The 19,234-nt window shown below is 44.6% G+C and overlaps 1 protein-coding gene across 1 annotated transcript in view; it reads left to right on the top strand.

Moving 5' to 3' along the window:
- The first annotated feature begins 5 nt into the window (after nucleotides 1-5).
- SKIC3 (SKI3 subunit of superkiller complex) overlaps nucleotides 6-19,234 on the top strand; it is a 1,397,627-nt gene continuing 1,378,398 nt past the window's right edge. Inside the window, exon 1 of the mRNA XM_078675399.1 lies at nucleotides 6-132. Coding sequence (XP_078531525.1) covers nucleotides 123-132 — 10 coding nt within the window. The 5' untranslated portion in view covers nucleotides 6-122. The remainder of the gene's footprint in view (nucleotides 133-19,234) is intronic.

The raw sequence follows: 19,234 nt of genomic DNA, 5'->3' as shown, positions 1-19,234 counted from the left end.
TCCCGGATGCGCGTAGGCTTTTGCTAGAGGAATCCACCGGCTTCCGGTATATGAAATGGTGAGAGAGAGAGCTGCTCTCCATTGAGGATTTGCGGTTCGAGTCCCAGCCAGCCGGCAGACTGATGGCTTACAGTAGGTGATTTTGGCATTGTGTTAGAGGCAGCTGTGCTTTTTAAAAATATATTTTAGTTTATTTATTTTTATTTATGCATTTTTATATAGCGCGGACTTTACCCGAAGGTGTCAGAGCGCTTCACAAAAGGAACAGAAATGAAACATAATGAGAAATATTACAAAAGCATACGTTACGTTACAAAAGGTAATAGTGACATTTGTGATCAAACAAAATACATGAGGTAGTAAAAATTGTGAGCAACCAAAAATACATGAGGTAGTAAAGGTAATAGTGACAATTGTGAGCAAACAGAATACATGAGGTAGTAAAAATTGTGAGCAACCAAAATACATGAGGTAGTAAAGGTAATAGGGACAATTGTGAGCAATTAGTATTGTGATGGAGTGAATTCGGCAGTCACCATGACGACAAAGCTTGTTTTCCTTTGCAAGACCTATTCCTCGGGCCATGAGCAGTTCTGTCCGCAGTTTTTTAAGAGAGTCTAGCAATCGGATTCCACTAAACTATGTGTTTATGGAAATACTCTATGAAGGAAGTGCAGCCTGGGGGTACAGAAAGCATCATATCACAGCAGCGCCTCCCGGCATTCCGTATTCATTAAAAGTTTGGGGGTTTGTAGGGCTTTTGGATATTAGGGTGTACATGGTCATTTTAGGGTTGAGGGTGGGTTTGTGTTTTGGGGGGCCAGGTGTAATTTAAGGGTTTAGAGCATGTTTGGGTTTGTGGTGCGAGGGTTAATTTTAGGGTTTAGGGTGTGTTTGTGTTTGGTGTGCAAGGGTTAATTTGGGGGTTCAGGATGTGTTTGGGTTTTGGGGTGCAAGGGTTAATTTGGGGGTTCAGGTTGTTTGGGTTTTGGGGTGCCAGGGTTAGTGTTAGGGTTTAAGGTGTGTTTGGGTTTTGGGGTGCCAGGGTTAATATTAGGGTTTAGGGTGTGTTTGGGTTTGGCGTGCAAGGGTTAATTTGGGTGTTCAGGGTGTGTTTGGGTTTTGGGGTGCCAGGGTTAATTTTAGGGTTTAGGGTGTGTTTGGCTTTGGGGTGCAAGGGTTAATTTGGGGGGTCAGGGTGTGTTTGGGTTTTGTGGTGCCAGGGTTAATTTTAGGGTTTAGGGTGTGTTTGGGTTTTGGGGTGCAAGGGTTACTATTGGGGTTCAGGGTGTGTTTGGGTTTTGGGGTGCAAGGGTTAATTTGGGGGTTCAGGGTGTGTTTGGGTTTTGGGGTGCCAGGGTTAATTTTAGGGTTTAGGGTGTGTTTGGGTTTGGGGTGCCAGGGTTAATTTTAGGGTTTAGGGTGTGTTTGGGGTGCAAGGGTTAATTTGGGGGTTCAGGGTGTGTTTGGGTTTGGGGGTGTCAGGGTTAATTTTAGGGTTTAGGGTGTGTTTGGGTTTTGGGGTGCCAGGGTTAATTTGGGGGTTCAGGGTGTGTTTGGGTTTTGGGGCGCCAGGGTTAATATTGGGGTTCAGGGTGTGTTTGGGTTTTGGGGTGCAAGGGTTAATATTGGGGTTCAGGGTGTGTTTGGGGTGCAAGGGTTAATTTGGGTGTTCAGGGTGTGTTTGGGTTTTGGGGCTCCCAGCTGCAGGAGGTCAGACGTTTATCTGCAATTCATTGTGCAATCATCCAACAGTTTGCATTTTTCTGGAAAACTGAAACCAAAGTGGTGGACGTCCTCTTTAAATAGACAAACAATTCCTGTTAAAATCTCCAGACGCAAAAACATCTTATTGAAAACACAATGGTACCTTTGAAGTATTCAGATGCTTATTTTCAAATCACCCCAAAGTCATCAGGAACAATGTCATCTTGTAAAGTTATCGGAGAGTCATTTACAAGTCATCCTCAGATCATCAGGAATAATGACACCTTCTGAAGTCTGCAGATACTAATTTTCAAGTCATCCTTTAATCATCACGAATAATGACACCTTCTAAAGTCATCAGATACTCATTTTCAAGTCATCCTCAAATCATCAGGCTGAGCTTCTGCAGCTTGCTGATGACTTCAAGAGCTTGATGATGTCTGATGACGTGTTAATGACTTCTAAGGTAGTTGGATGATCATCCAATGACTCTGGGATGGCTTCTAAAGTAATCCTGTTTGACCTGGGTTGGTTCCGGATTACTCCCCCATTGCCCCGACCCCTATGTATTCCTGTTTCCTCTCGGAGCTACATCAGCGCGCTCGTAGCATCCTTAATCAGTTTATAGTGTACTCGCCCCTGTAAATACGCCAGCAAGCGCGTGCCAATGGAAGATTGCATTTTTACATGTCTTCTTTACAACTCTGAAGTGGCTGCATGCACGCATCTGCCTGTAAAACGTAAGGATAACACAATGTAATACCTGCCTTTCAAATATGTTTCAGGTTGGAAGCCGCTGTATTACTCTTAATGATCAATCTGCACAATGTTATATGGTATTGAATATTACATTCCCGTCCTTTCGGAATTGTTGAAGTATTATTATCCCGTGTCTTCTCACTCACATCAGCCATTCCCCCTCACTCTCTGCTCATGGACACCTCATAAAGCACTCATGTTGTAAAACGCTTATGGGGGGAGGGGAGGGTTTAGCACATATGTTGCCCTTAAGTATACCGTTAATTGTATTATACACTTTTGCCAGTCACTAAAAGAAGAGTACTTGCTGCCCATGCAGAGTATTCTGCTCCTTAGGCCCGCATATATTTGTCAACATAGATAGCTTACATTCGTGGAGAATATTTTTCTGCGGTTTATGTCCGGCTTAAATATGCAGTCACAGTGGTAAAGTAACACAGCCAGTGTCGCCAGAACTGGTAAATATATCTTTCCATAAGGGTATAATGCAAGTCTTTTTGTAGAGCTGAGTCATGTAAGATTGAGTTGAACATGCTAGCATTCAAATCAAGAATCCTACTGATAAAAGCTCTGAAGCAGGTAAAGTTGTAGGAAGAGCTTTATTGATGCAACCATCAACCAAGAAAGACAGCAACTGACTCTTCAGGAGAAAACACAACATTCTGACAATGATGTCAGGAAGGCAGAGCTAGTAAAGTTCCATTAAAGGGACAGTAACTAAAGAACAGTAACCACAACACATCCCCTTTCCAGTAAATGAAACAGGAAGGAAAATGTATAAATCTTTTTTAAGGCAGCAACATATGTTCCCACACGCTCACGAGCGCCTTGAGCTCGAGTAAAAAATCTATGTCGCTCTAAAACAACGTTAATCCTTGGACCAAAGTACTGTTCCAACATAGTCATAGACATTTCGAAAACATCTGCAGGTTCACCATCAGCTCCACCCATAGGTATAGTGTCCATACTATCATATGTGTGCCTACCCTCAACACCCAAATTGTGCAATAAGATAGCTTGTTTTCTGAAAGCTGAAAACTTCTCTCCCCCAATAGCAACCAAATACGAGTCAAACAAGTTCCTCCATCTCTTCCAAGGGAGAATGGGTTCACCCTCCTCTGAAAGGAATGGAGGTGGCTGTGACATGCTAGATGTAGTAGCCATCGTAAAAACAGACCAAATGATGAAAGAATGTAAGTAAAACAAAATATGACAATAAGTGGGGAAAATGTGCAAGTTCTCAAAGCGTCCAGATAAATAGTGATGATTGATAAATACCAATAAACTGATGTAAAATTAGTAATGCTTGTCTAAACTTTTGGTGACAGCAGTCAAAACCATAAATGCACATGAAAGAAAACAATAAAATATCACCAAATAGTAGAGATTGTTGTGCACATCAACGAAGGGAAGAAAGTTTTGTTCTTCTTCTTGAATATTGCGTTGGTGTTGTTGTGCGCATCAACGTGGTAATCTAAAAAATCACCAATGTGCTGCCGTGCACATCGGCGTTGTGGTTACGATAATCCCTGTAAAATCACTAATGCGCTGCCGTGCACATCGGCGTTGTGGTTACGATAATCCCTGTAAAATCACCAATGCGCTGCCGTGCACATCGGCGTTGTGGTTACGATAATCCCTGTAAACAAAATGCGCTGCCGTGCGCATCGGCGTGGTTGCTAAGGAAAAGCAAAATGGCCGCTGCGTGATGACGTCACGCGTAGGACGTCAGTCGTCAGACGTCAGGAAGTCAGAGTTGCCAGGGCGTAGAAGAAAGGCACTCGCGCAGTGGTACACGTTCCCTTCAGGTGCCGGAGCGGGGAAAAGAACGAAGCACACGCTCACCTGAAGCTGCTGGAGCGGAGAAGGGAACGAGGCGCTCGCGCAATGACAAGCGCGAAGATGGCACACGCGAGGCAGTTTAAACAACAACAGGTAACGGTTGCTTCAAGGCATTACCAATGACAGTACCTGTTTTGTGAAGTTTTCCATTCAGCACAAATCGAGAAGAAGGCACTGCAAGGCTTGCCAACGTAGAGTAGAGGCAGTATGACTCCAAGTGTAGTTCAAATAAAAATAAATAAATGAAGAAAGAGACTGTCAGCCAGTACAGTGTAGAGGGTCTCAGAAATGAATAGAAAAACAAATCCAATCGAAAAGAGGCAATAAAGTCTGTGGAATAAAGATCCAGACGATGGAAATCCAGTCCTAAGCAAATACACTATGTCCAGTGTAGTCCAAAGTCCAAAAAACGAGATTTTTGGAAAAAAATAATTTTCAAATCCAAGTTTAAAACGAAATTCCAAGGGTAGGGGAGTTGATGGTTGCAGGTGCTTGTCCCCAATCAAGCCTTGACCCTCGTCGCCAGTGATAAAAGCTCTGAAGCAGGTAAAGTTGTAGGAAGAGCTTTATTGATGCAACCATCAACCAAGAAAGACAGCAACTGACTCTTCAGGAGAAAACACAACATTCTGACAATGATGTCAGGAAGGCAGAGCTAGTAAAGTTCCATTAAAGGGACAGTAACTAAAGAACAGTAACCACAACACCTACCTAACAAATGATATTAATTTTTTTCTTTATTTTTTTAGTTTCCATATTTTATTTTAATGTTACTGTTTTTACAAGGCACTGCACTTATAAGCAGGGTCTGAGGTTAAGGTTAGATGAGAGGAAAGGATTCAGCTTTGAGGTTCAGGCATAATTTAGTTTGCATCTCGTCTCCTTGCAAGGAAAATAGGTGTGTGTCAATCTCTTTTTGGCTCATCTGGTAAGAAAGGAAGGTACTGGGGATAGAAATTCTATAGCTGCTAACCATACACCTGGGCAGATTTTCAACTTTACTGTCTATTATTCCCTGGTTGTTAGGACAGTTTTGGGAAGATGGGTAGAGGGATGTGAATAGTTAACAGAGGTGGAAACATTTGGACTTGTCTCAAGAACCTACACGTGAAATGCTTTCAGTGCTCTAAGCAGAAGGCTTGAAACTCCCAGTTTTGCTTGTTAGGGACCCCTGCAGAGGAATCAGAGAATGTCTGTCTTTTTAGATCGACTTGGCCTGTGTAGAGCAGAGATCTTGCTATTTGAATGGTCTCTTGATGGAAGGCCGGGGGTAAATGCCTTTAACTTTGTATTGAGACCTTACAACCATGCGGACCACATCATCTGTATGACTTGGAAGAAGTGGAAAGACACTGCTACTGATGATGCAGTACTCATTTTGCTAAAATATTCAGTTACCATTTCAATATTAAGTTTGCATTACAGGTGAAACTTAGGTTATGCATGCTGTTGTATGAGGGGACGGGGGCATTGATGTGGGCCGTGAAGTGGACATAGTTTCATAGGATTCATGTAAGAAACCTCGCAGGTAGGATAGGAATGAGGGTAAATAAGTAAGTAAGTTCTTTATTGTTTAGGTTAATTAAAACCATTACAAAAAAAGCATTAAACAAGTTTCCACAAGAAAATTAAAAGAAGAATATAAAATGACCGTACTTAAAACCAATCTAAAACGAGGGGGGCATATTGTTCATAGCGGCTGGTTGCAGCCCGTGAATTCCTCTTAGCCAGCTAGCTGGCATGTTTGTTTCCGTATTACTAGTTTCAAGAATTTCACCAGCTTTCCATTTAACGGCGGAAGACCAGGAATGAAACAAGCAAGGTTTGCTTGTCTGCGTGAGCGGATGCTCAGTTCATTAAAGGCTGTTTTTAACAGAGCTACTCTCTCCTCATTCAGCTTCAAGCAAGTACATAGTAGGTGCTCTAAATCTTCGACCCCTGTTCCGCACAGCCGGCATCTGATCCCATAGTTCGTTCTCAGCCACGGTGATAAGTGTGGAATGGCAGGTAGGATCCCTAGCCTATATTTAAAAAATAGTTCTTTTGTTTTCCAGCCATATCCCAGACCAAAATATGTTTGGAGCCCGGGAGTTTTGTATGTGCACAGAGTCATCCAGGCGTGACGCCTGTGAGAAAAGGTGGTTTTATCCACCAAATGCGAATGTCTTTTTAAGCTCTTGTTCACTACGTGCTTAAATTGCGCATGCGATAGGGGGATCTCCCATAGTTCTTTCAGACCTGTGATGATCAGGGACGCCTCTAAATACTTTTTCGCCGGTGTTCTCGAGGAGCTAATCAGGTCTTGCCAGAGCTGTTGATTCAAGGTATTTTCTGGAGAATTCCTTATTTTGTGCCAGCACTTTATATATGACCTTCTTCGTGCAAGCGTTTGGCTCATCAGACCAAATTCCAAATGAATCTGTGCTTGTGACGTGTAGGATGGTAGATTAAAAAGGAGTCTGTAGGCCTTTGATATGGTTGTGTCTAAAAGTTTTGCGTCGGTACCTCTTAGAGCCTCGCTGCCATACGTGATTGTTGACTCTATTTCAATTCAATTCAAATAATCTTTATTTCGATCGTTGAGATCATAAAAGATGTACAGGTAAACAAACATTATACCATTAACAATAAAATTTCATATTAAGAATAATTCATCAATTTTAAAATCCATAAAATAATTTTCTAAGTTTCAAGGTACATTTTTAAGTTAGATTAGGGACAAATTGATCGTGGCACGGTAGATTCCCTTATAATTCTTGCGCGTACTCTCCACATTGCCGTCAGAAATTTCGCCATTACAAAGACTGTTGGTGGTGCAAGGTCAGTTTTAAGGACTCTGTAAGCTGGGGCATAAGTTCGAAAGCCCAAGTTCCTTAAGTAAGGGACGAGCCAGTAGCTCCTAATCTTGCTGTAGACTTTGCAAAATAAGATCACGTGTATGTCACTTTCTAGCTTGTAATTACACGCAGGGCAGTTGGGTGAGTCTTGATTACCATCCCAGTTTTTGGTGAGCGACCTCAGTGGTAGAGAGCCATATCTCCATTGTAGAATTTTTTTTCTTACGTGCACAGGGGACATTGCATCAAGGACATATTCGAAACTGTAAAAATCTTTTACTTTGGCGAATGTATCAGTTAAAGAACCCTCCCGGATTGAACTAATGGAACTTTGCAACATAAAATCATAGAAAAGTTTAGAAAGTGCTTTCCGGGGAAGCCTTACAGACATTAGTTCAGGGTTATTCCATAGCTCTGGGACTCCAAGGGTCATACACATGTCTCTAATATACTTGAGCCATTGAATTTTGGACACTTGTATCGATCTGAGAAGCTCCTGTAATTCGCTTCTATAATGGCCCAAATCCTGACTGCTCCACAAGCGCCTCCAATAAGTCAAGGGCTTTAGGCCCAGTTCTTTGGACTTGGCATTGAGCCCAATTACCGTTCTCAGCGGGAGTAGTGGAGTGCTCGAGGGAAGGGCCGTCAAGTGTCTGATAAAATTGTTCTCTGCCACTTGTATAGAATGAAGCGAAGTGTGTCCCCATAGTTCGGCCCCATAGGTAATGCCTCCTCGTGCTTGGGCCTTGTAAATTTGTATTGCAGGTGCCAATGGACGAAAGGGGGATTTTTTAGCGATTCTTGTGATTGCACCCGCCCTCTGGATTAATTTAGTGGTTGCTTTTGTTTTGTGTGGCAACCAGGTTAAATTTTGATTGAGTGTTATACCCAGATATTCAATCACTTGAACTCTCTCCAGAGGTGTGGACCCCAGGCGTGGGTTTGGACAAATTTTGTGCTTGTGGCTCAGGATCATAAATTTGGTCTTCGCAGGGTTAATTTCTAAACCCCTTTTATTACAGAAATCCAAGAACCCATCCAGGATCCTTTGTAGCCCCATTAGTGTTTTTGACAGCAGGAGGGTGTCATCCGCGAACATAATCGCCGGCACCCTACTGCTGTTCAATTGCGGCGCATCAATATTGGGGATTCTACACAGGTGCTCTATCACCCCGTTCGTAAACAAACAAAACAGGGTCGGCGCCAGCACACATCCCTGTCTTACCCCGCGTTGAACAGGGAACCTATCTGTAAGCTTGCCTCCCTTTCCATATCTTACCCGGGCATAGTTATCTGTATGAAGCCTAATAAGGATCTGGAGAATATCTCCAGGGACACCCATGTCCTCTAGTACCGCCCACAACCTGGCCCGAGGGACCAGGTCGAAGGCGGCACAGAGGTCCACAAAAACTGCGTACAGTGACCCCCCTTCTAGATGTGCAGTTTTCCAGAATAGAATGTTTAATCTCAATATTTGGTCCACTGTTGAGACACCCTTCCTAAAACCCGCTTGAAGGGGACTCAAGATCTCTGTCTCTTCCATCCAGCATTGCAGCCTATCTAGGATTAACCTTCCAAACAATTTTTGAGTAACATCAATGAGGCTAATCGGACGATAGTTGGCGGGGAGCAGAGGCGAACCCTTTTTATATATCGGAACCACCTCTGCTCCCAGCCAAGTATCTGGTAACCCCATACCCCCCAGCACTGCATTGAACAAAACCATCAAGTATGGTGCCCAGATCACAGGTTCCTGCCTAAAGAGGTCACCTGGGATCCCATCTAAACCAGGGGCTTTTCCGGATGGCAGCCCCGATATGGCCACCTCAATGTCTTTCAGGCTAAAAGGGGCAGATGTATATGTGGTGATGCTACTAGATACCGATGTCTCTAACTCATCAGTTTCAGGGGCGTATAGCCTCTGGAAGTGATCCTGCCAGACGTTGGCGGCAATGTTAGGTTCAATTGCGGATGGAAGGTCCCCACTCCCATGATTGATTATTCTCCAGAATCTACGGGAGTCCCTATCGACTAGGGACTCCGATAGATTCTCCCACTGCTGTATATCCCACTCCATTCTAGCGTTGGTTAGAAGTGATTTATAGGCACTCCTTTTAGAACGAATCTCTGACCTGGTGCCTCCTTCTTTTATGGTGGAAATAAGGTCTTGTTTTGCGAGACGGCAAGTGCGATTATACCAAGAATTGACCAATTGTCCCTGTGCTTTCGGGCGGGCCTTGATGAAAAGATCTGCTTCCAGCTTCTTGATTAGATGGGTATGAACTAGAGCTAGGTGTTCATTTCTATCTATTGTGGAGTGTGGATCCCACAAGTCAAAAGCCTCCTCAAGGATGGGAATAATCCCAGCATAAAGAGAGGTAAGCTTTTCTTCACTGGAGACAAGCCTATCCCATTTTATCCGCCTCCTGTTGTTCTCTAAGAGGGTTCCTCCTTTCTGTTTCTCCTCACCTATCACTTTCACCCAAGGGATGGTGTACTCTAGCTCCAGGGTATTGTGGTCACTATCATGTCTTGATGTTATTTTAAAATCAACCACCCTTTTCCATGCCTTTAACTGTACCAGGAAGTAATCGGTTCTAGATTCCCTCCCTGGTTTATTGAAAGTACATTTGGATGGAATGTCTGACCTAGTACGGCCATTACAGGCTCTCAAACCGTGGGTGAGGTTTAGGGTGTTGATCTGGATGGCCAGAGTTGTCCATGCTCTGAGAGGAGGTGCTTCCGTCCTAGGAACCTGCCAGCTCGAATCCTCCTCTAGGGAGGGTCCATCGAGTAAACCAGGTAGGGGCTCAAAATGTGAATTGAAGTCGCCTCCTATTAGATAAGACATATCCGCAGGGATAGTTTCCAGTAGGCAAGAGAGAAGCTCTATAGTTTTGGAGGTGGACCCATTTTTGACTGGCCTTGAATAGATATTAATAACCAACAGTTTAAAAAGTCCCGGCCATTCGAGGGAGACAGCCAGTATGTCTACAGAGTCTACTGGATATCTTGAGGCTCGGCATCCTATGTCCGAGGCCACCCAGGTTGCTAGGCCTCCAGACGGTCTGCCTTTCCCGCCCCAAACAGCAGGGATTGAAAATGTGTGGAAGCCCCGAAAGGGGGTCTCGTCCCTTGACCAGGTCTCTTGAAAGAGACAGACGCTGTTTACTTGCGTTAGTTCGGCCCATGCATCCGAATCTATTTTATTTGACAAGCCAGCCACATTCCACGAGAGAATTTTTAGGATTTGTGGGGCTTTCTGGTTTTCCGGTAGCTTGGGCGTGGGATTTATATTTTCTGACAGAAGAGGGCTTTCCATTTCCCCCTCGTTTATCAGCGGGTCATCTCCATTAGTATCCACATTATGTATAGCCTGGGATAGTTCAGGAGTCCCGGATATATCCTTCTCCTGCCTACAGATTGGGAGGAAATAATTTACACATTCGTTCCCTGTCAATTGTGCTTGCAACCCAGATGTAGAGGCCCGCTGTCAATCAACCATTTCGAGGCAATCGTAGTGGTTGAATAGTGGTAGGGGTGGTGGCTGATAAAATCTCGGGGGCCATGCCTCCTCTCTATCAAATCCGGCCCCTCCCATCCTTCTTCTCTGGACAGTTTCCCATCCGTTGGAATTGCTATATGAGTTGGGGCGGAATGGGGGTATTTGTGGTTGAGTGAGGGGTATTCTCCTCCTTCCTTGGTTTCCCTGCCAGTTTCCCTTAAAATTCTGATACTGTCCTCTACTCTGGGCCTTAGTTACATGTTCATTTGGTGGGTAAAAAAACGAGAGGGGGACCGGGTGAATGTTACTACCTTCATCTTCCAATGATGGGTTACAGACGAATGTGACTGTTCTTGGGTCTCTGAAACTCACCAGTAAGCAGTCACCACTGATTGTTTTTGGTCTCTTGCCTACCCAGGAGACCCTTCTGACCATGCGAATATCGCTGGTCAAGCCTCCAGGGAGTGGTCTGTACGTTGAGAGCCAGTTGATGACCTTATTTCTCAGAGATTCTTCAGTTTCATATGAATCTAATTTTAATTCGGGTACCCCAACTAGGATAGCAGTATATGGAGCAACCTCAGGTGGGAGATTGACAGTAACCGTTCTAGGTGCTTTAATCTTTGTATGTTTTGGGTCATTCGTATCATGGTTGGTATTCAAGGGAGGTATAGGGTAATTCATTTGTTGTGGAGTGGGTTGCACTTGGTCCTTGTCTAAAGTTGGCCCCTGTTTTGTAGCATGAGATTGTTTGGTAGGACCAGAGGTCAATGTTACTGCTAATTTAGGGTTTGATATTATCGGTTGATTAGTGCGTGCATTGGAGTTATTATTGCCTGTCATAGATGTTGTTCCTGCCTCATTACCTGTTACAGGTTTGGGAATGGCCAAGTTACTATTGTTTTGTGGGTCCATGTTGGGAAGCGTGGGCCCAAGAGCCCCAGGTTTCCAACAGTCCATAATCTGCAAAGCTGTTTTCTCGATTTTAATTATTCTCGCCTCCATTTTTATTAGGCGTGCTTCCAAGGGACCTATAATAGACTTCAGAAGATGGCCTATGTCAGCTAGGGTTATATCTTCTTCTGGTGACTCGGAGTTTTGCTCAATAGTGGAAGGTGGATATTCAGTGGGGATGTTACTGTGCAACTGCTGCGAAGAGTCAATCGCTATCACTAGCGGAGTTATTTCCTGGATATTATGGTCTAGACTGACTAAGGTGGAGGTCTTCCCTATTTGTCCCTTTGCATTTTTAGTCTTTCTTTCCCTAGTGATATTTTTCCCCGGTATCCTTTTTTGGATGGCTCCTTCCCTTATCCCCCGGTTAGTACTTGGTGTCCCTGGTAAATTTGGGGTATCACTTATTACGGTCAATTCCTCCCTGGTTGAAGCGGGGCATAGAGTTGATGTGGGGGTAACCTCCCCCGGGTTTTTTAAGTTGGGTAATTGTGTAGCTTGTATTGTGGGTAATGGGAGGAGACTCATATCTTCTAGATCACTTATTGTTGCCTCGGAAAGGTCAATGTCAGTGGATTGCTGAGCCCCGCCCTGAGCACCATCTTGTAATGTGTTTCTAATCCGCCTATCTTCGGGGGTTTTCGCCATAGCTATTGCGCCCATTGAAGACCTCTTAACCCACTCTATTTCCTGGGAGATTCGTCTTTCCAGGAGATTAATGTCATCTATCAAGAGAGAGCCTGCTTTCAGGAAATAGTTGTCAATTGTGCCTTGGGTGAGGACCGTTGATATGTGGCCGGTAGCCACCTGATTAGCCTTGCTCCTGGTCTCCATTTGGCTCATAATTGGAAATAGGGCTCAGTTGCAATAGAAGAAGGGAGGAATTGGTACTTTTTTGCTGGAAGGTAGATGTAGTGAGAATACCTGTTGTATATGGGGTGGCCCAGTCCAGTCTCGAACGGCCTCTAACGGCCCGCTCTTAGCCCGGTCTTCGCCCCGAGCTGCGTCCCGCGCTGCGGGAGGTATGTGGTATAATATAGGGGGCGTGGAGGGCGTGGGGCGGGCCAGCAGGGAGAGCGGACCGGAAGCTGGAAGTCGGTCTCGCAGGGACTCCTGGTTCCTGGAGTCCCTGCACGCTCGCAGCCCCGCTGACACCTCTCACCCGGTACCGCCCTGCACTTGTAGTTCTTCACCAATTTGCCCTGCGCCTCACAAGGCGATGCGGCGAGATGTGGGCAGGAATGTAGAAAATGCCGCTGAAGTCCTGCTAGGTCAAAGTGCCTCCGTGAAATACGCTCGTGTCCCACAAGGAAAGAGGTCAGGGAAGTATTTGAATCCTCAGTAGGGCGGGGGGCGGGCCAGCAGGGATAGCGGACCGGAAGCTGGAAGTCGGTCTCGCAGGGACTCCTGGTTCCTGGAGTCCCTGCACGCTCGCAGCCCCGCTGACACCTCTCACCCGGTACCGCCCTGCACTTGTAGTTCTTCACCAATTTGCCCTGCGCCTCACAAGGCGATGCGGCACCCGCGAAGCGGGTGCGGCGAGATGTGGGCAGGAATGTAGAAAATGCCGCTGAAGTCCTGCTAGGTCAAAGTGCCTCCGTGAAATACGCTCGTGTCCCACAAGGAAAGAGGTCAGGGAAGTATTTGAATCCTCAGTAGGGCGGGGGGCGGGCCAGCAGGGAGAGCGGACCGGAAGCTGGAAGTCGGTCTCGCAGGGACTCCTGGTTCCTGGAGTCCCTGCACGCTCGCAGGCCCGCTGACACCTCTCACCCGGTACCGCCCTGCACTTGTAGTTCTTCACCAATTTGCCCTGCGCCTCACAAGGCGATGCGGCACCCGCTAAGCGGGTGCGGCGAGATGTGGGCAGGAATGTAGAAAATGCCGCTGAAGTCCTGCTAGGTCAAAGTGCCTTCGTGAAATACGCTCGTGTCCCACAAGGAAAGAGGTCAGGGAAGTATTTGAATCCTCAGTAGGGCGGGGGGCGGGCCAGCAGGGAGAGCGGACCGGAAGCTGGAAGTCGGTCTCGCAGGGACTCCTGGTTCCTGGAGTCCCTGCACGCTCGCAGCCCCGCTGACACCTCTCACCCGGTACCGCCCTGCACTTGTAGTTCTTCACCAATTTGCCCTGCGCCTCACAAGGCGATGCGGCACCCGCGAAGCGGGTGCGGCGAGATGTGGGCAGGAATGTAGAAAATGCCGCTGAAGTCCTGCTAGGTCAAAGTGCCTCCGTGAAATACGCTCGTGTCCCACAAGGAAAGAGGTCAGGGAAGTATTTGAATCCTCAGTAGGGCGGGGGGCGGGCCAGCAGGGAGAGCGGACCGGAAGCTGGAAGTCGGTCTCGCAGGGACTCCTGGTTCCTGGAGTCCCTGCACGCTCGCAGCCCCGCTGACACCTCTCACCCGGTACCGCCCTGCACTTGTAGTTCTTCACCAATTTGCCCTGCGCCTCACAAGGCGATGCGGCACCCGCGAAGCGGGTGCGGCGAGATGTGGGCAGGACTCTATTTTAGTTTTAGCCACTCGAAGCAGTGGCAGTAGAGTCTCACCTGTCAGATTGGACTTTAGCTGTTTCAATGTCATGGTTATTAACAGCCCTTTCCTCTTAATGGCCTCTAGTTGGCTAGGATAGCGGCCTCCTTTATCAACTATGATCCCAAGATATTTATATTCCGAGCAGTTGGAGATTACTTTTGTGCCAAGGGACCAGGTGTGCAGCGTAATGTTCCTGGTTATGGACAAGACTTTAGTCTTGTTGATATTGACTTCTAATAAGTTGTCATCGGCGTATCCATGGAGTGTGTTAATCAGATTTTGAAGACCCACTTTCGTGTGGCTGACCAAGACCACGGCGTCAGCATAAGATATGCTTGGCAGCGCTTTGCCCCCAAGCCGGGGGGCGTGGGAATTGCAAGCCTCTAGAGCGGGTGGCAGGTCAGCTGTAAATAAATTAAAAAGGGAGGGGCTAGCATGCACCCTTGCTTTAGGCCTTTTGTAGTTGGAATACGCCTAGAAAGGTGCGAGCTGTTCCCGAGCTTTACCTGGACCCACGTGTCCGTATGCAATTCAATCAGGAGGCTTAATAAGGACGAGGGAATCCCCCAAGAGGCCAGTTTCCGCCAGAGGATTCCTCGATTAACGTTATCAAAGGCCGCCTTAAAGTCCACAAAACAAAAGTGAAGAGCCTGTTTGGTCACTCTTGCCTTATCAATAAGTAATGAAATGGCCACCAAATTTGTTTTTGTTCCGGTGTCTATGCAGAATCCCGTTTGGCTGGATGGTATTAAGCTGTGGTTTGTTGCCCATTCTCGCAACTGAATCAATAAGAGGCCCGCAAAATATTTGGCCTCAATATCTTGGAGTGCAATCAGGCGATAGTTTTTTGGGAGTGTTCTATCCCCGCCTTATAAATCGGGGAAATAATTGAGCCCCTCCATGAGGCAGGAAGGTACCCCGAGTTATTAACAGACATATAGAGGGGGATCAACGTATCAGCCCAATATTCCGGTTCAAGTTTGAAGAGGGCCGGCGGGATTCCGTTAGGCCCGGCTGCGCCATCTTTTCTACCTTTGGAAATTAATTTCCTAATTAGAACCGCAGAAGGTTCAAATTTGGCATCTTCACATGGTGAGACTGTTTGTAATGGTCGGCACTCCACTGGAACCTGAGGTTCACCTGTTTTTGCAACCTGTTGGTTAAAATGTTCTTCAAGAAAGGATTCCCAAGACGATTTGCTTATATAAGAAGTTATACCATTACTTTTTGAATTTAACAATTTGATAGGAATGAGGGAGTAGTAAGGAACTTTTATATGTGATTTAGCTGAGCTTCACAACTCGCAACCAGAAAAGGCCCAAATCCGAGAACTTCTAAGGTATCCTTGTGTCTTATATAGTAGCACTGGACAAACTCGGAACTTACTCTTAGGGCAATGATGGATTGTGTAAGTATTTACAATAAAAAAAAAATCAATACAGACAAGAATAGACCTGTTGATAGCAAGACGAAGCTATGAAATGGTGAAAATATAGCTATGAAATATTACTAAAATACAAAGGATAAAACCAAATAAAATTCGGTATAGCTATGTTCAGTTGACCTGAATGGGAACAGCACCTTCTATAAAAGTCTGTGAACCAAAGCGTCCATGGGGCAGGAGTAGAAATGTAGCAATTTTTTTAAAATGTAATTTTATTTCTTTTTTAGTAATACTAGAAAGTAAAGTTAGGTTGAATTGCACAGATGAGGTCAGCCTGGTATTGGGTTGGCCTGATGGAAAAAGGTACCTACACACATTTGTCGTAGACCCATATGCCTCTTTAATAGCATCTGTCATATTGATTCATCTGGCACATTCTTTAGAAAGCCAGGTGGAATCCACAGGGGGAATCTTTATTTGAAGAAAAAAATATAGGAGGTGAGTGTAACCTCAATAGACTTCGAATACTCTGGGGCACTTTCATTGGTTGATTTTTCTGATTATCCTGGTATGGCTTCTCTAACCTCTCTATTAATGTATGGCTCCATGGCTTTAGATTGTCATTGCACCAGCTCTATTTTCTACTTGCTCCTAACAGATCCTCTTTCATCATGACAAAACCTATACTCTGTCTTCCATCACATCATCTACCAACACCCGCCTCCTCTTTTTACCAATTACACACAACCATACAATCCTTACGCGTCATTCCACTGCACGCTTTACTTATTCCAGTGATCCAATCGAACACAAACACTCGTAACTCTTGTCCATCCCCTTTTATACATACCCACTCTTCTCCAAAACACATCACCACCCGTACTATTCAAATACCACTTACCAGCAGTGCTGCACATATAAATCTTTCACAGAAAACCACAACATAAATATCTGCTCACTACTCCACAAAACCGACAAATCTCAATATATTATATTCCTTACATATATTCCCCTACTATGTAATCATGTGTCTATATATTTGTTTAGTCCTATTGTACAAGAAAAACAATACTCTCTTGAAAGCTTTACTCTGCTCTACCATCAACCTACATCTCTATCAATGTATCCTCCAGCTTTGTTATTTTGGAGATCGTAGTAGTAGAAAGGGTTTGGAATCTGTCATCCCAAATTCTTTCTGCTACTTTGATCTCCAAAATAACCCTTCCTAGACTCCTCCCTCCTCTACACCTCCGGGCTCACCGCAAATATGAATTTAATGTGATCTCAGAAACAACCCTACCAAATTCTCCCTCATGTTATCTCTCCTTTGACTCAGTCCAAACCTCATTTTTCTACTCTGATTCTCTTTTCTCCCTAATCCCTTTCTGCAAGTTTTTCCCTCCTCCATCTCTCCTTTACTCATCCCAGACCTCAACTTACTACTATGATCTCCCAGTTAACACTTCTGTTTTTCTTCCCTACTGTATCCATCCATTGCTTTATTCAATCCAACTAACAGACTCGCATGTCCTCCTCTCAAATTAACTCGAACCCCCCTATACTAATGCTATACTCCTATTTCTATATACTAATCCACCACTAATCCTTTTGGGTTCTGGAGTAGAGTGCTACTTGCCAAAAAGCACTTGTGACCCCTCGTCAGGGGTAGTAAGCGGTAAATAAATAAAATTACAATTTCTGTGCACCTAATGTGAGCGTTTGGTATTTGTACTGTGCCCTTTAATGTAGTGTATAGTATTTACAGACAAATTGGAAAAAGTCTCATGTCAGTGATGAGTAATTTATGTAGTCCTTTTTTCTTTGCTCTACAATATTTATAGTTTTCAGTTTTTTTTCATTAGCCCTACGCCCAGGACATATTGTTTGAGGTCAACGACAACAAGTTTTCATGTGTATTTTGTCCTTAGGACAAGTAGGCCCAACCCCCTACAGCACAAACCCTTTGACTGTCAGTCTACAGTACCACATTATGGATCAGGGAAGGGCATTGTCTGCAGTTAAGGTTATATTTGTGTCCTTGTGATGATGCTGTTCAAACTCGTTTATGGTTCTTTAATGCAAAGCCTGTATTAATGGAATGAGTGCTCTAAGTAAATAGTGTAAGGTTGGACTGCACTACTTACAGTGGTTCCAATATAAAAATGTGTACAACGTTTTCAAAGTTTAGCAATATGATGCTATGTATAATACTTCCAGAGTGCTCTCTGATTAGATGCAAATATTTGCAGAAGCGTGAAAGCCAGATTGATGATTCTTTGATTACAAACTAAAATATTCACACAAAAATGCAAATAGGAAAAAAAATAGGGAGCAATAAAATTAACAAGCACTGGCAAAGTGAGTAGGTCGGAAGTTGGTGGTCAGCCGTTTGGGTTTGTCAGTGCATATCTTGTTTTGGCTCGGTTTCTGTAAAACCTTATTGGTGTGGGAGCTGCTGGGTCCTCACCATTATACCAAATATTGGCAAAAGCAAAACTTATTTTAGTCTCAAAAAGCACACTTTGTCACAGTAGCTCCTGGCACTGAACAAAACTACTTTGTGTGCTGATATGCTCATGTGAAACAGCAGAATACTGTCACTCCCAGTGAAGCCAGAGAGAGAGAATTTTAATGAACACAAAAGGTCATGGTTAACGCCAAACCTAATTAGCCCAGTTTAAGAAAAATCTCAAGACTTATCTGTTTAGGAGTGTGATTTAAGTTGATTCTTTTCTTTCTTCTTCTGCCTTTGCCCTATCGCGCCAGGATACTCCTAAGTAGCAGAGCGCGCTACAAAATGGTTTATACATACATACATACATACATTAGAGGCCCAATAAATAATGAAAGTTAATGAAAGATTTACAGCTTTTGTGAATTGACAAGAATTTACAGAAGTAGGCCAAAAATAGTACTCCTAGAAAATATTTATCTACTGCATGTAAGCAAGAGCAGATTATGCATATGTAGATTTGCTCATGCAAAAATCTGTTGGGTTTTTGCAAGTTCCCTTTCCATCCAACCACTTTTTTCCCAGATCTAGAAGAAGTTTTACATTTGCCATTGCCTGGAGCAAATGTTCAACTTTTCTCAGTACATGAAAAGATTAGAGAAAACCCTTCAAACATGCAAGTTAGTAGGTTTGCATAGACTCAAAAGGTCATTCCTCTACCTTCAGCCCAAGTATGTAGAACTGTGGAAACGTGGCAAAATGAGGGAATTACTAGTATTCAATCCCTACTAGGATATGAGCCCTGGCATAATCAAAGAGGCCATATCAATCAAAGAGGCTATATCAGAGCTCTTAACCGCTTCCGTGCGGCGCCAATTTCCCCCCGGTGCTGGACATTCCAGAACAGGGTGTGGTCGTGACGGAACCATTCCGTCATCAGCACAGCTCAACCGTGACTGATGACGGAATGGTTCCGTCACAAGCATCGAAGGGGTTAAATAACGAGATTGCTGACATAATTTATCGTCGAATTACATGGCATAAAAGGGACAAGTGTATTTTGTTACAGAAGTAGATTTATGAAGCAACGTGCCCCATGGACAAGTAGATATTTTATTAAATTCCACAACCCTGATTCTAGTTGCAGGATCACAAGTACTAAGATGCAAAACAGACCATATGAATTACACCCTTCTACAGTGGATTGTATCCACAGATAACTCAGATTGTGTGAGGCCCAACCAGTCAAACTGACAGTGTCATA

The sequence above is a fragment of the Lissotriton helveticus genome, chromosome 2_1 (genome assembly GCF_964261635.1).
Source record: "Lissotriton helveticus chromosome 2_1, aLisHel1.1, whole genome shotgun sequence".
Lineage (NCBI taxonomy): Eukaryota > Metazoa > Chordata > Amphibia > Caudata > Salamandridae > Lissotriton > Lissotriton helveticus.
Note: the sequence above shows the minus strand (reverse complement) of the source record. Positions and strands in the feature narration are given on the sequence as shown.